The 17,344-nt window shown below is 39.6% G+C and overlaps 1 protein-coding gene across 3 annotated transcripts in view; it reads right to left on the reverse strand.

Moving 5' to 3' along the window:
* Positions 1-1,476: 1,476 nt before the first annotated feature.
* Positions 1,477-17,344, reverse strand: part of LOC120807000 (neurexophilin-4) — a 116,530-nt gene continuing 100,662 nt past the window's right edge. For all 3 annotated transcript variants that reach the window (XM_040158595.1, XM_040158596.1, XM_040158594.1), the window contains one exon: positions 1,477-2,844. In XM_040158595.1, the coding sequence (XP_040014529.1) occupies positions 2,026-2,844 (819 nt within the window). In that variant the 3' untranslated portion in view covers positions 1,477-2,025. The remainder of the gene's footprint in view (positions 2,845-17,344) is intronic.

Here is a 17,344-nt window from a genome sequence, read left to right on the forward strand (position 1 = left end):
GCGGCAAAAAGTATTGCTAGCGTGTTTATAGAAATTTACTAATTTCCGGACTAAGTTCTTCTCCAGAGCTATTTGAAATCTAATCTTTCAACAATTTTGGACCAATTTTCAAATATTAGGCCCAGTATCTCCCAAGTACTGCTCTTATTAGACTCAAATGTTAAGGTTATCATAGTCAACAAACTCTAGCTAATGTACCACAGGATCAATGTGTGAAGTGATCCTATTTTGCTGTGTAGTATACGATCTTCTGGGAAACATACCTGGACAAACAAACATAGGCATACAAAAAAATAATCGGGATCACACATGCATGCACATTCACCTCATACACAAACATGCAATCAAATCTAGGGTCACACACAAAGGTGTACAGAAGGATCCACAACAGCTTGTCTGGTGATTCTTCTCATAACAACTGTAGAGCATCCATGCAACAAAGAGGGGAACTCCAGAGAATCTGGGCTGCAGTGACTCCATCAATCTCTGTGTCCCAACTGTCCACAGCAACTTCTGTAAGATACATGGAGCTCCATCTTAATGTCATTGATCAAGAGCAGAATAGGGTATCGAGCCAGAGTGAAATGAAGATTCAATTAGCATTGACTGTGTGTTATCTAATGAAATTCTCAGCACCATTATCGTCAGATCAAAAGTGCCGAGAGCAAAAAGCCAAGGACTCTGTGCTGAGAGAGAAAAAAGGGAGTCTGTGAACAAGGAAGAAAGCGAGACAGCCTGAGATACTCTGAAGGGGGTTGGGTGTTTCAAGGTGTGTTTGTTTAATTTAATCAAGGAGAAAATGGGCAAGTTGATTCTTGCTTTCACTTTTAACTTCTAATTGGATGCATGAATATTTTTTTATCCTTCCATAAGCCCACATTTTTAGCATAAAGAAAGCTAAAATGAAGTAAATATTATTAGTTAGCTGAGATTATGACTGCGGCAGCAGTAATATAGCAGTCAATAAAATGGGAGGAAGACACCTGGAATTTTAGTTGTAACTGAAAATGTTTGCTCAGGTGTGCAATATTTCCTTTGCTTGCATGATCACACAAACAGAAATCTGTCAGTCATATTACTTCCAGTACAATAGATATTTTTCTTTTCAGTTTCAGTGTATATGTAATTAAAAACCTCCCTTGGATTCCATTAAGGTATATACCAACTCCCTCAAAAAGAGTCAAACATTATCATAATTTTAAGAATGTTTCACGGTTGGTTTTTGATGTTAAAATTCAATCCATATCCAACTTTCCTTCAATATACTTTAGAAAATTAAAATTACATATCTTCACAAAAAGCTTGGGCATGAATTCCTAATCAGAGTGAAATGTAACGTAATTCATAATAGTGTCCTTGTTGAGTTAGATAATATGAATATGCTTCACAGCTTGTGCCCTGCAATTCTGCTTATAGCTCTAAACGAACACATTCACCCAGTAACAGACAGACAGTTTAAGAGATTTTAATGTGCTTTTTCATACAGTATATTGTATGCATATCCAGTATAGCATTTCTCATACATATAACTCTCTTATATCCAGGGTTTGAAACGTAGAGCTGAGAGGATGATTAACAGTCAGTCTACCATAGCATTATGTCTGCCATACAGTGATGGCACAGCACAACTGCCTCAGAGGCTCACTTTGTACTCGGAGGGCATAATACTGATTCCAGCTGTTTTCAACCAAATTCTCCAACTGCAAAAAGTAATAACACCAAGAAACAAATATCTAAAAACAATAAGTGTTCTGAGGAGAAGTACATTATTTACAGAAAAAAATCAAATAAAAACAGAACTTAAAGTTGGAAAATAAGTCAGTGAAATCAGCCATGTCCTAACCATCCATAACTCTGATTATACTTGATTTAAATCCACAACTCAAAGCAGTTTAGAGGCAAAAAACTGCCCCCTGCATCTTCACCGTAATCAATATGACTATCATTTCCATCATTATCATTATTATCATCATCACTGTCGTTAACATTGTCTCTTTATTCTCTTCTCAGTTCAGTCTCACTTACTTAACCAAAGTAAGGGTGCTCACTTTGGAAGTTGTAGTCCGGACACACTTTTTGAACCAGCTTGTAATCGATGCTGAAGAATGAGATGAAAATGCAGATCACCTTGAAGGGTTTGGCACAAAGCCAGGCAGCATGGGACTGGGTGTGCTCTGTGAAGCAGGTCTGAGATGGATCGTACAGGCAGGGTTTGGGCTTCTTGGATCTGTTGGTTTTCTCATACTCCACCCGACAGTTAAAGGTTTTTGCCTCTTTGGGGTCGATGGTGGACTGCTGGGTCTCCTGGATCTGGACGTCCTGCTGGGTGTGGGGGTGCAGCTGCTGCTGCTGGAGGACCTCAAACTCCACCACTTTGGTTGGCGGCACGATACTGACTGAAACGTTCCCCAGGCTGGACGAATTGTGGCGGAAGTAAACAGTGAACGTCCCATTGATGTGGTCCACAATCTTCCCTGTCACCAACAAGCTGAACTTCATGGTCTTGACATTAAAGTAGAAGTCTCCCCAGCCAAAGATCTTCTTGGTCTTCATGGCTGTCTTTAGCGAGGGCTTGCGCTTAGAGCGGTAGCCTGTCTGGTCCAGGAGCAGGGACTGGTTCCGGGTCGAGTCGTACGGGTTAAAGAAACTGTAAGTGGGTGGCTTGGATTTCATGGGTGTCTGGTCGATGGAAGTGGAGAAGATACGGGTTTGGTAGGGAGGCTTAACAACTCCTCCTGTTGTTCCTCCAACTGTACCTCCACCCATGCCATATGGAAGAGTCTTCATCACTGACCCCACTGGGCCAAGGTCTGACAATTCCACTTGCTTCTCCAACCCTTGGACCTGAGGAAGAAAGAAACAGAAAGAAGAAGAAGAAAACTTAATTGACAAGGTGCCAAAAGCTATTAAATTTGTCTTTTCACATATTTTTCTAGTAGACTGTCTTCCTAAAAAAATATATAACAGCATCAGTCATTTCAGTTAATTTCCCAAAACCACATAAATTTAGGTTTAAGTGACAAATTCTATAGAAATTAAGATTTTTGTCTATCAGGAGCAACGGAGGAAAACAGTATGATATTATTATAGAGCCACAAAGTCTTTGCAGGGACGAGGTCAGGGTGGATGGATGGGTCAACAAAACATTAGACTTTGCCACAGGAAAACGCAAATTGTTTCCTGTCTCCTGCTGACAGTCAAAGTTGGTTTATTTCATCTTTGAGACAAAGGTAGACCTTTGATCGTTCCCTAACCTTATTGGTGTGTATATTATTGTAATCATGACAACAAAGGTCACCCTGACCTAAATGAAGTAGTCATTTTCATCCAAACAGTGATCTTTGCCTCATTTTTCAGGGGTCAAAACACAATGTAAAGCTGGGCAAACTGTACACTTATTAATCTCGTATGTTATGTTAACTTGCACTATATGTTTTAATCTGCCATTCTGTACAAACAAAACTATGACTTCAATGCCTTGTAAAGACTACAGTTAGCCACGACATGTAAAATACCACATCAATATTATTGAAACAGCTTCACTATACTTCAAAATGGATATTTTGACAGCAGCCATGTGGGAAATTGAATCGCTGAAACGCTCAAACTGTAAGACAGGTGACCAAAATTTCTGACATTCCAGAAATCCACCTGAGTGTCCAAAAGTCATATAATTGATGGTTTGGGAAACGGATCAGGTGTTAAGACCCTGCTCGGCCACTGATCTGGCACAAATTCAGCAACTCCAAAAATTAGTTGAAGGCAACCAGTTAAAATTTGCCTTAATCCATACAGTGTCTGTCCAGCATCAGCCACAGTGCAACATCCGTGCAGCAATTGTAAGGTTTCAGCACTTTGCTAGAGGGAACCTAACAAAAATAGTTTCCACCGTACAGTAAGATTTAATACCAGCCACCTTCCTGTTGCTTGCTTAAAGCTGGGATAAATTCGGCTGTCAGTACTTTGAGTTGAGCCAGTACTGAAACCAGTCTGTGGCTGGCTTCTTTACCTCTAAGCAACACTGAAGAAATCAGAAGCAAAATTAACCAGAAACTTCTTCTAGGTCCAGTCCAATCTTGCTAAAGTCTGAACAAAACCTAATATTCAGAGAAAATTCCATAATGTCATATTTAATTTCACACGAATTATCATAATCTTAAATGCTGTATAGGTCACTCTTCTGCAGAGACCTTTCACCTCATATGATATTTATTTCTGCGAGCATTCAAGTTGTTTGATGTTGCTATGTTTCATCTCTTGAATTCAAGAAAACAAAACCATCTATTTTTATTAACACACTTTAATTTTGTTGTCAGTGTTGCTCTGGAGAGAAAAACAACTCTGCATGCAAGGTAATGGATGTGAGCCTTTGTTCATCCAGACAGCTTTCTGCCTTTAATCCACAGCCTAGGTGGTTATTCACAGGGCTGATTGACTGGAAATCTTCCTCTGCACTTTTTCATGTCTCATCAATCACATCAGAGCCATGCTCCCATCCATATGCATATATGTACACATACACTTTACAACACACACACACTCTCAAGCACACAGACACATTCGCATACATACAGACTTCAAGCTTGAAGATGTCATGAAGTGACAGGAAGAAGTATTACAACCATTCAGAGGGGTTACATGTGCTTCCCCTGAGGATGCTTTTGGATGGAGTTTAAAACTATGCTCTTAGTCAATAAACAAACCTAAATAAATAAATAAATAAATAAATAAATAAATAAAATAAAATAAAGCATTTCAAAAGAAGAATAGGATCAGATTTCTGTGTCTGCTCATGCAAGGACTGTTTCTGTCTCCCTTCATTCCTATCCAGGGCAGTGGAACGACAGGTTTGTGCCAAAGCTCTCCTCATATTTCGTCAATCACTGAACCTAATAACAACTCCACATTGCTATTTGTAGAGGCAACAGTGCAGCACTCAATACAGCTCTTAATGTATTCAGTCATTCAATTAATGTATCTATTTCTTCTGGCCATTCATTAACATGCCTGCAGAGCTGATTTCTAAGTAGATTGATTGAAGAGAAAATAACTGAATTTATTGACCACTGGAGGAATTAATTACCAAAAAAAGAGAGGTGTTGATAAATGACCAGTGACTGGGATAATGACCCACTGAGGATTTTTAGCAGACTCTGACTCCCTTTGTTGCCATAACAGGAGGCCTATGCAGTGGTCTTGCAATTTTAAGTTTGTGAATTGGTGATGTGAGCTGACTTTGACAGGTAGGGATAAGCTACAGTTGATGGCAGAAAAAACATCAGAATAAGTACAGCAACAAACAGAGTGTACAGTGCATGCAAGAAGAGGACTTCCTGTGAATGCGCTGTCAGCAGTGCTGTCAGCTATCTCCATGTGTTGCCATCTGTCAGGCTAACACTCTGCTGGTGCAGTCCTAATCACTTCTGTAGATGATGGCACAGAGCTTGAACTAGCACCATCATCATAATCCTTAGCCATCTTCAGCAGCAACATCACGCCATGAACCTCAACCTAACCTTCAGGATCAACTGTATGAAACTCAGAAATGATTTTATGTGGGGGTCTGAGGTCGGCACGCATCTTTCTAAGGGGGAAAAGGCATCTGTACACAGTCAGCAACTTTAACAAACATCGACTGAGTGGAAAAAGATGGGTATGGAGAGGGGGCTTCTTCTTCAGTGGCATGAAACTAATAAAATGCCAGCAGAAACCAATAAATGGATGGACTTCCTATTAGCATAAATATGATTTTTTTTTTTTTTTTTTTGCTTGACAGTAAATCAATTTAAAGGGTAAGGATTTGTTAGAAGAAATATCAGATATTTTCTCTTGACATGAAATCCATAAACTATAGACTTTTTGCAAAACAGCGGATGTTTGTTATAAGGTCATATCAGGCTGCTGCAACCAGCGACAGATTGACAGTTTGAAAAATAAAGGTTCACCCTTTTTTTCCTCCTCAGCCTCAATTCAGTTAGCCTACAAAGAGTGAGAAGTACGTTTTGCAGTAATAGCCAGAGGGATATGGGATAGGTGATGAAGAGGTGATGAAGTACACACAGGTGCATGCACACAAACAAACATATAGTAAATTCAATACATTCACACACCGAGCAACTCACTTGTAGAAGCTTGTAGGTTTCAGTTGAAAGGAACTTGAACAGTAAAATCTGCCAATTGTAATCCACCAGTCAGCCTTGGATGGTGTTACTAACAAAACAATTTTTGGTCCCATACATGCATGTGCTTTAGCTTACATCAGTTTATTAAGTGCAGGTTAAAGGTACCAAAAAGATGGTACTGTATGTTGTGTCATCCGGCTATAATGGGTACATTTGGTCTTATTTATTCCTATGTTTCATACTCTTCATAAAATAATACAGAGGTTCAAAATGAGGCAAAAAGGTACAGTATATGTTTGATACCAGTATTACATGTGATTGATGGGGCTGACTACAAGCCCTGGACTCAAAAACCCAAAAAGCCACCACGGTGAGGAAATAACTCTGGTGTAGGTAATGTTAAATTTAAACAGGCAAAGTATCAAAAATAAGTACAGAGTATCTATCACTTTGAAACAGAAATTATAGACAGGCTACAAACTTCAGAACTAGCAACATCAGAAACCTCACTGGTAGATAAAGAGGCTCAGGTAGGAATCAAAGGGTCTGTAACCTTTGGAGTGACAGCTGTCTGGGAGATGAGTATCAAATGCTGTTTGTTTTTAAGAATGCAAGCATAATGAAAAATAGTGAAAATTAGGCTACTTGCTAAATACTATCTAATGTGCCCATTTGTGTTTAAGTTCATTTTGTTATTTCAGTGGAATAAGCTTAAAGTTATCTGTAAATTAGGTGCCTTCTTGAAACATGTTTTGCATTGGATTCAGTCATTTTTGCTCCATGTCAATCCTGCTGGGTGCCATTATTTCATGTTTCTTGCACTGCATGCTACGAAATCACAGTCTCAAATCAATTAGAAAGACTAACAGTCTGCAGCCATGCCAGAAGCTCTGTGAGGCTGCACTTAGGCACAGCTGTGTTTTGAGCTAGATGCCAATGTCAGCATGCAAATATACTCTCAATAATAATGATAACATGCTGATTTCTTTACAGGTATAATGTTTACCATGTTCACCATCGTAAATTACCGTGTTAGCATGCTAACATTTGCTCATTAGCACTAAACACAAAGTGCAGCTGAGGTTGAGGGAAATGTTTTAGTTTTGCTGGTATTTTGTTATAAATTGTAGTACTGGATACATTTAAAGTTTATCACTTTGCTTTATCAAATTCAGGGGATCATAAAGTTATTACAGTTCAACCTGAGGGGGATATGAATGTTTGTACCAAATTTAATGGCAATCCATCCAATATTTGTCAAGACATTTCACTCAAAACCAAAAATGCCAACCTCATGGTGACTCTAGAAGAAAATTCAAGGGATCACCAAAGTCAGCACAATATATTGTCACGGAAACATTCATGTCTGTACCGAATATTGTGCCAGTCAATTGGCTGAGGTATTTCAGTCTGGATCAAAGTGGGGGACTGGACAAACAGACATTTCCCTCCCTAGAGCCACGCAGCTAGCATGGCTAAAAATCAGACTCTGAATATGATAATGTAAAATTAGCTGTGAGAATATGAGATAGATGGTTAAAATTTATGTTATGATGTACTTTGTAGGAAACATAGATGTAATTTGTCATGTTCCACCGAAATTACACAACACCAAGGCTTTACCTCTCCATTGTCTGTTTGTCTGTCACATTAAATATTAACCAGTCATCTCTGAAGATTGTCATTCATCCAGGTCATGGTTATCCAAGAAAAGTTTAATCGAGGGCAACTGGATTTGGTATTACATATTTCACTTCTCATCACTTCTCATCTGAGAGGCTTCTTCAGTTTTGACTGAAAACTGGGGAGTCCCAGGTCCCAGAGGTGTCACCTCTGTGGGGTAGTTATCAGATCCATTGATATCACTTGGTTTGTTAGTGCTCCTGGCTGTTGAGACAACAGTCATTAGAGTCGATGGAGTCACCTGAGGCCAAGTCTGAGTGGTTGCTAAATCTCCTGGGAAGGGACGAAAGGACAGCATTGTAGGTGGGGAATAAGTGGATGGTTTCTCTACTTTAAAATAGATAGGCTCATTCACTCCTGTTTCAAACCACCTGTCCTCCCCATCCAAAATATGTCGGTTGGTGTCCTCTAAGGAGTGTCCCTAATCCTTAAGGTGTAGGTAAACTGCTGAGTCTTGACCTGAGGGGTTGTCCCTCCTGTGTTGAACCATGCGATTGTTCTGTTGTTGTTTAGTTTCACTGATAAGTCTGTGCGTTCCTCACTGCATAGGACTGTTTACACAGGATTGCTTTTCTTTTGTTTGGGTTTGCAGTCTTTCCGATGGACAAGTTTCTTAGTTTGTTGCTGGGTTTAAAAAACACAGGGATGGGGTGTTTGTGGAGCTTCTCACATGACTCCAAAAACTCTACAACAAACAAACAACAGTCTTTTACACTTGGCCTCAGGTGACTCTAACGAGGCAGATGACTGTCGTCACAACACCCAGGAGCACTAACGAACCAAGTTACATCAATGGCCTTGATAACATCCCCACAGAGGTTAAACCTGGGATTCCCCATCAGTAAGTCATTACTGATGAGAGATCGTGGATGAGAGGTGAAATGTCTTCAATAGTCCAGTTGAACTTGATTCAACTTTTCTTGGATATGAACCAGTTATGCCAAGGAAAACAGTTTTTTAAGATGATTCTCTCCTAACACAGAAAACCAACTTGAATATGTAACTTTCAACCATTCAGCCTGCTAGAAATGACTTAAAAGTAAATGTCATTGGAAACCTGACTTGAGGGGATGGTTTGAGTTTCCTCTTGTGGTCATTTAGGACTCCCAATCTGCAAAGTTCCCCACATAGTGAAGCTTTACATGTGTCAACATGGCATTAATGTTTCCTCCATTTAGGAACTAGGTAACTGTTTGGTAGGATGCTGGGGGAAATCATAGAAGAAGATGGGATAAGTATTGTGGTGGACTTATACATATGTATGATACAGGCAACTCAATAACAGAACAATCATAGAAGGAACAATCAGATTACAGAGCTTTGGCGATAGAGGGAGATAGTGAAGAAAATGTCATTAGTGGAGAAGTAAGATGAGGAGAGGAGAGAGTAACGCGATCTTGTACATTTTCTAGGAAAGGTGAACATTAATCATCTTTATCGTCATTATGAGGTTGATATGAGCAAAAAGCATCCTTAGTTGCTGCTTAGATGAGAGGCCTATAACCTACCTGGAAGTAAATGCAAGAATGAAATGTAGGGATTGTTCAATGAGGAGATTATGAGTGCAGCATAGACACAGAGAGAAAGTGACATAAAAAAATGATGACACACATACAGGCAGATAGAGAAGTGTTTAGAGAGAGAAAATGAAAGACAGACTGTGGGGCGAGGGACTTCACACTAACTTATTAAGTAAGAGAAGGTCAGATGAGCTCTAGAATTGACTGCTGAAACCTGATACATCACATGCCACCACAATTAAGATCACTTTTCATCAGTAAGGAAGCTTTGGATCAATGGTAACACATCTTGTCTCTGCTCTCTGTCTTTTACACTCTATTTCTGTCTATCGGTTATCTGGTCCTCCGTCTGCAGTTCACTCACTCTCACAATCATCCATAACTTCCACACCTCCTTGATTGCGAGAGTATTCAGAAGAAATGGACCTCGCTCTCCAGCCCACATCTGACTCCCTCTCCTGCTTTCCACCCTCCCATTCTTCCTCCAAGGACTGATGAGAAGATGAGCTGCTTGTCTCTGAGCTCTCTCCCAGGCGTGTTCCTTTGTTTAATTTGAATTTTATTGTTGACAATCAATTCATTTCTATCTGTGCTCTGGGCTGCATTGATCTGCTGTCAGAGAGAAGAGTCAAATGTACAGTTCCACTCCCACCACACAACAGAACCACAGGCTTTTTTTTAAAGCTTTATGTTTCTACTACTTTACAACTTGTGATTAGAAGCAGTCTCACCTCATATTTCCTCTGGAAGAGTAAGAGAAGCTGTGAAGTATTTGTGAGAAGTCAGAGGACAGTAATTCAGGGTAAGCTGTTGAAGCTGAATTCACATCAGTTTTTGCTTTGAACTCACTGTTAAAATGCTCCCTCACCATATCTGAGAGAGGTATATGTCATGAATCTGCTTGAGGCGTTCACGGAAAGCTGAACATCTTAAGGTAAAATGTTGTGTTATTGTGGTTCTGAACTTCAAAGATTAATTTTGTAAGAATTACAGCCACGCAATTCATACTGCAGTATGAGTTATTTGAAAATCCCTGAAAATTCAGTGCCTTTCATTTCAGCTATCAAGTATCCATTTCATGTGATGTGTTTTAATGTTTGTCTGGATGAATCTCAGGGTGTTTGAATGACCATGAGATTCATGAATAACTTACAATGACTGAGCTAGTGAAAGGGTCAGAGTTTTATTTAGTGAAATCTCCACAGATGATGTAGTTTTGGATTCACTGGTCTGTGAAGACCAGTCCACACTACTGCTCTTTTCTGCAGCTAAGTTTGAAGTGGATGTGATGAGGTTCACCATAGTTTGCTGCTGAAAAACAATGGAACAATCGCATCAGGTTTAGAGAAGGTTGCTCCCACAAGTGAAGGACAGTATCTTGGAGTTTCCCAGTTGATCTACATTTCTGCCCTGACTTGGTCATGAGCTTTAGGCGCTGAATGAAAGGAGAATTTTGTGGATAAAGTCTGATGAAATCCCGCCATGAAAGTTCTGGTAGACAAAGTGCAGACCTAAAAGCACACACAACATGCAGAGCAGGTGGGTTAAAAAGTTCTTCACTTGGAGAGCAGCAAGGAGCACTCAGAATCAGCAGGCAGGTAACAGGTAAAGGCAGCAGGCAGAAAGGAATACTAAAATATAAAGATATAGACAATCTGGCTAAGACTAACAACAAGCTACCGTTTTTATGTACAGTATTGTCACTGATTACTCAAGATTCACTGTCAAACTATTTCCGATTCAGATACTTCAACTCAAGGTATCTTCTGATACAGAGTACTGATCCAGTACCAGTGCTCTCTTTATCCCACTTTTAAAATCTGCAGATCTCACTGCGTTGAACTCACTGGTATAATTTTTTATGTAAGGTAACATGAGGCACAAACTGTAACACAAACTGTATTTAATTTGGATTGGTAATGTCATTGCAGCTGCCCAATAAGATTACTTATTGGTCACAGAATAGGGTTGACACTGATACTGATGTGGTGCATCAGATTGGTGCATTCCTACTGATGCTAGTGCTGGACCTTTCGGGGCTCACCGTGAATTGTCCAGCACAGGGTGAAGACTTCAGACATCCAGAAGGAGCTTGGAGTACAGGTGCTACTAATTCCATTGAAAGAAGCCAGTTGAGGTGCTTTGGGTCTGTACAGTTATTGTTACATCAAAGACGTGTCTCTGTAGCACCTCAGGGCAGACCTATAGTTGTCATCCCAGGAATTACAAATCCCACATTCTTTATGAACACAGCAGGATCCTCCTGGAAAGGATGTGGCTGAAAAGAAGAATGTCTGGGCTACTTTGCTTAGCCTGCTGCCACTATGACCTGGAGCAGAATAAGCCATGAAAATGGAGGGGTGGATGTCTCCGGAAAGAGCTTTCAACAGACAAATTGGATGTATCAGAAGCTGAACCTTTTTCCGTTTGGTTAAAGGAGATTTTGTAATTGTACAAACTGTTCATTGCTTCTGTAATAATGGAAGTAATTTGTGAAGAAAATAAGACAGAGAAAGCTGAACTGAACATATGTAGGTGCTGGTAGTGTGGTACTGTGACTCAGACATGTCCAATTTTTACTAGCAGTGACTCCACTCTGTTTCGACAACAATCATTTAACAAAAAAATGAACTTTTCTTCCTTCTTTAAAAAAAAAAAAAAAAAAAAACGGAGAAATGAAAATGACATTTAATTACAAAGAGCAAAATAAAGCCAGGAGGAAAAAAGATAAACCAGTAGGGGGAAAAAATATAGAGAGAGAGAAAGAGAGAGAAAGAGAGAGAAAGAGAGAGGGGGGAGGGGAAGTAAAAGCGATTTCGCAGTCCAGTGGTGTCGCTGGATTATCATGAAAATGAAAGCTACTGAGTCAGGGAGTATCAGGGAGCAAGGAAATGGAGCTGGGACAGATAACACAGTAAGGGAGAAGAAGAAAAACGAATAAGAGAACGAGTGTAGAGAAAGCAGAGAGGTCTGTAAGACAATATGAGGCAAAAGTGCACAGAAAGAAAGAAAAGGTAAAAAGACAATATATATACGACACACAGTGAGATTATGAGTGCAATAAGACAAAAATGAGAATCTCTTCACCCCATAGAGAATAATCAGAGGTTTCTTGAGAAGTAATATCTGTAATATTGTTTCAAGACGACAAACTCAGCTCTGAAATGATTTTAGTCAAAGAAGGGATAAAATCTTCTTCCCATGTATCAAGCAAAATTTAAGTATTCTGGTTGATGATGAGCAAAAGTTTCACTTACAAGAGTCTTTACTTATTGCATAAGCCAACATCTTGTAGCATCTACAGCAATAAAAAATTAAAAGAAAGAAAGAAAAAGAAAGAAAGAAGGATGGGACAGCACTCTGCGCCATTTGATTTCTGCATAGGAGGACTTATGAAGGTATTGTGTGCTGTCTTAAGTGTTATATGCTGACAATATTGCAAAATATTGCAGACGCCACTAAGATTGAACTGACAGGGGAAAGTAGAAATCCTCGGTTGTGCAATGTAACACACACTGCACTACATACATTTAAGGCAATTTCCACTTTTGTTGCACTGCTTTGGCACAGTCAGTCGACTTTTTTAAGGTTCTTTAGGGATTTATGTTTTTCTGCATATTTCCGTGCTGAGTTTTATGTTTAATCAACTAGCATGTTAAATTAACCCCAAGCGTAAAGGAGAAACCATTAACGGCTGTATCAGCTTTTTAAATACCTATCACCATCACTAGTTAAGTCACAAGAGACAGTTAGATGACTGTCTCTGTGGTAGCTACAGGGTGTTTGTCAGAAAGTGTGCAACACAGATCCAGTGGAGGCAGAGAGGTCACAAGAAGTCAGACGGGATAAGGAATAATATTCTACTGCTAAACAGGGTTTATCTTACCCTTACCCAAATTATTAAAAAGCAAATCTACCACCTTACTAAAAGTTAAATAGAACACATAATATTCTGCAGTGGCCCCATAATCCAAAAACACAGTCACATATCTAGAGCAATATTTTAGCCATAGAATTTGCCTTCTTGCTGAGAGATAGATGAGATACCACTCTCATATCTGACGGGTAAATGTAAGGCTAAGGCCAGCAGCAGGTTAGCTTAGTTTAGCATACATATTCCTTTAAACACCCCCTCATTTCTTGGTATTTCATGCACATACCTAGCCCTGCCCAGGTTGTATAGCACATAGTACAGCTACATATGTTGCGATCACGGTTTGAATTCAGAAAGTCACTGTTACAATCTTACTGCCCCTTTGACCATTATTCATGAGGATCACTGTAGTTAAATTTTACACTTGTCTTTTTCCAATATAATCTGAACTGATCTTAACGTTTTCATTTAGCTGTATACTACTCCAGTGCATATTAGGATCGCAGTGAAGTGAGCCCCAAGTTTAAAAGGAACGAGGCCAGCCACAACCCTAAACCGGAGGGATGGTGAAATTAAATGTTTTTCTCTACTTTCTTTGGGGAAAAAAAGTACCATAGTAACGCCTCTGTGGCACAAGAGAATAAAGGAGGGCTATATACTCATACAGGCTACTAGCCTCAGACAATACTGTTTTTGTAGACATCATCTTTTGTAAGTCAAAGTTGGATTATGGGACAATGTAAGATATTATTCCAGGGGGCTGTGAGTACAAACCCCTGCCAAATAAGCATACAATGCCAAGAACATTGATCATCACTGCCAGCATGGTGGATGGGTTTTTTCATTCAAGTACATTTAAACAATTCTGCCACAGCCAAATCATTGAAAACATTTTGCATATTACACCAGATGATAAATCCCAATTTAAACAGCCCAACCAAAACCCTTCAGACTGCTACAGTCCTCCAATAAACTTAGTTTGTTTTGTTTATTTGTTTGCACATTAAGAAACAATGCTATTATAAAAGATTTAATATGTAAACAAAGACATTTACATACATATATCAGATACACTTACACCTATATATACTCACATATACGTGACTAAAAAAAAAAAAAAAGCCTGTGCAGGAGCGGAAGGAAGTTAAAGGCCTATACAAAGACCTCACCTTAAAACTCAAGGTGACTTTAAGACATTAAAATCTATCAACAACCATTTAAAATCAGTTATGGAGTTTTTATGCATGCTGCATAATGACAATATTAGTAAATTTGAGAAAAAAATATAAACAGCAGTCTCCTGTTGCTGCGTAGGTAGGTTATGTTAATCTCACAAAATATAAAATCTCAGCTGTACTGGCCACATTGGGATTATTGGAGGATTGGTATTTGATTTATAACAATACCCGTGGTGTGGGATACTCTTAATATAATGAGATCTGCAGTGGAGCTTCCTAACTGGAGTGAAATCAGCCAAAAATCTGGTACAAGCCGACAGCAGTTGCACAAACCACTGCATAAAACAATCAGTGTTATTAATCCCCAAGCCTTAAAACCAGTCATGCAACCACCTGGGAGATTAGGCAAGACCTGTTGCTGGAGCCGTCATTACACCTTGGATAGAGTTAGCAAAAGCCCAGAGGAATTTTATGGGAACATAAGGGGTTTTAAATTTAAAACTGCCTGCAAAAGGATCTGCTGTAATTTCAGGAATCATTTGATTTCATTTAAAGAAGAAGGTGCATCCCCCTTTTAATTTATCTTTTCTTTGTTGAGTCATTAGGGAAATGTGACAAGAAAGCGAGCAGGGTCAGGTGTGTGTAATTTAGGGGACAAGGGGGTTTCTAGGCACTGACACCGGAAAATGTTGACTGTCTAGCTTGGCCTTCGAAAGAAAGATCCATATGGACATCCTATAAAACTAGAAACTGTAGGAATCATGACCTTAGAAACGTCATGATTAAAGGTTAAGATGATTTGAAACATTGAAATTATAGCCATTCATATTGTTTGAATAACTCCCCTGGTCATTATGTGGAACAAGTATTATATAGCAGAATATCTTCATTATATCAGTATGAATTACATAACTAAGAAAAAAAACTGAATATCAATCAATTAAAACAAAATAACATTCATAAAATAGAAACTTTACAAAGAAAAATGCAAATCGTGGCCTGGTGAACTTGATTCTCCTCAGTTGCAGTCTTACAATTTGAATGAAAGGTACTTTACCCTTGCACTAAACTTATAATCCTGTTTTTAAAACCTACAAAATTGGACTGTGAAAACACTGCTAATGTCCCATTTCCTGCAATCAACTTGTCTAACGTCTCTTTATGCTGTCTGCTCAAAGGTAGACAATGGGGAAAGTTAATAGAAACTGTGGTATCCTTTATCTATAAAGCCATTAGAAGCTTTCACTCTCAGGAGCCTGACTTCAGTGGCCATAGATCAACTGTGCAGTAGTCCTCCCTTGTTCCTCCTATCTTACTTATCACATTGGATCAGCATGCCGGAGTGTTTTTGCCTGGCCGGCTGGTTGGGCAGACTTCCCACATGTCTCTCTAGTTATGATTTAGCAGCACCTGATCAATCACCCAAGGCAAGTCTTTAGGGACCCATCTGAGAGGAAGGGAGGGGCGAGGGAGTGGGAAGGCATCGGTGGAGTGAGGGTGTCTCGTTTGCATGCGGGATAGCAGGCGATGCATCAAAAGATGACAACTCTCCCATTCTTCCTTAAATAACAGTGGTGAGACTCTTGCTGGCTGTGCCTTAACTTTAATCATTCATCTAAATAACTGTTGCAGAAATCTGCTACCGGAGGGGGCCGCAGTGGCAGACAGGCTGCCTTGGGTGTGGGGAATATGAGAACTGACGTGGTGCTCCTGGATTTCTCATTTTTAAACATATATTTGACTCAGATTGCAAAAGCACAAAAGTGCTTGTCCTCATCACCTCAAACCCCATCCTCTTCTCCCACTTTTTCCTCTCTCTCATAGATTTATGTATTGAAAGAGTTTGAAATTCATTGAGGTTAGACTAAGCAAGAAAAGTTCGGCGGAGGCTTAGGGTACTCGGGCTCTGGCAGCATGAGCGATGTGTTGAGCGGCTAAATGACAGTGATTGATGCCCTCTGTATTTTACAACTTCTCAAGCGTATATACATACACTCACTCCGCAAAAACATAAACAGCAGAAACATTGGAGATAAATAAAAAGTCAAATAAACACAAGGGACTGGCAAAGAAGAAGAAGAAAAAAACTATCTGCATACTGAAGAGACGTGATGGAGAGAGGGAGGGAGAAGAGAGGTAGAGATTCCCAGCGGGTGAAACTGAGCCTGGGAGACGTCTGTTGGGGAGGGATACAGGGATACATGGGCCTGTGACGACTCCGACAAGTCACCCAGGCGGTAAAATAAAGCCAGGCTTCCTCAGATTTGTTTCCAGTGCTCATCAGTAGGAGAGCTGGATGACGGATGGACTGGCACTGAGCGCAATGCGAGCGTGTCAAAGTTACTCACCATAATAAAGACCTGCTCTTTTTCCCTCCATTTGCTTCCCTTTTTTTCTAGCCACCTGCCATCCCACTGCCTACAACCCATTTAATTTCATTTCATTTCAATCTGCCTTCTTTTGTGTCTTGGGCTTCATCATAACCAGTAACTAGCATTTATATACAAGAGTTTGGTTATCAAGGTTTGTACATTTCTGTGCTTTTTTCAAGTAAAATGCTACAAGAATTTAATTTGTTTTCTTTGTTGTTTAATCCATTCCTTCCTCCCTTGCTTCCTTCCTTCCATCCATCCATGGAAAAAATTGACATGTTTCTGATACTTTCTTCCTTTCTTTTATCCCTTATCCTTCTAAAACTCCTCATTCCTCCATCCTTCCTCCATTTCCCCTGTAATAAGTAATAAATAAATAAATAAAAACTCCATCCTTACTATTATGACTATGACTATTATGACTCCTGATGCTTCCCTCCTTGTTTCACTGCTTTATTTCCACCCATCCCTTATTCTTAATTCCATCCTTCCATTCTTCCTTTCCCTCATCCCTCTGTCCTTCCGATATATCGTCTTTCCTTCCTTCAATCAATGATTATTTCTTCCTTAATTTTCTGATCTCTCCATCCTTCCT

The sequence above is a fragment of the Xiphias gladius genome, chromosome 21 (genome assembly GCF_016859285.1).
Source record: "Xiphias gladius isolate SHS-SW01 ecotype Sanya breed wild chromosome 21, ASM1685928v1, whole genome shotgun sequence".
NCBI classification, from domain to species: domain Eukaryota; kingdom Metazoa; phylum Chordata; class Actinopteri; order Istiophoriformes; family Xiphiidae; genus Xiphias; species Xiphias gladius.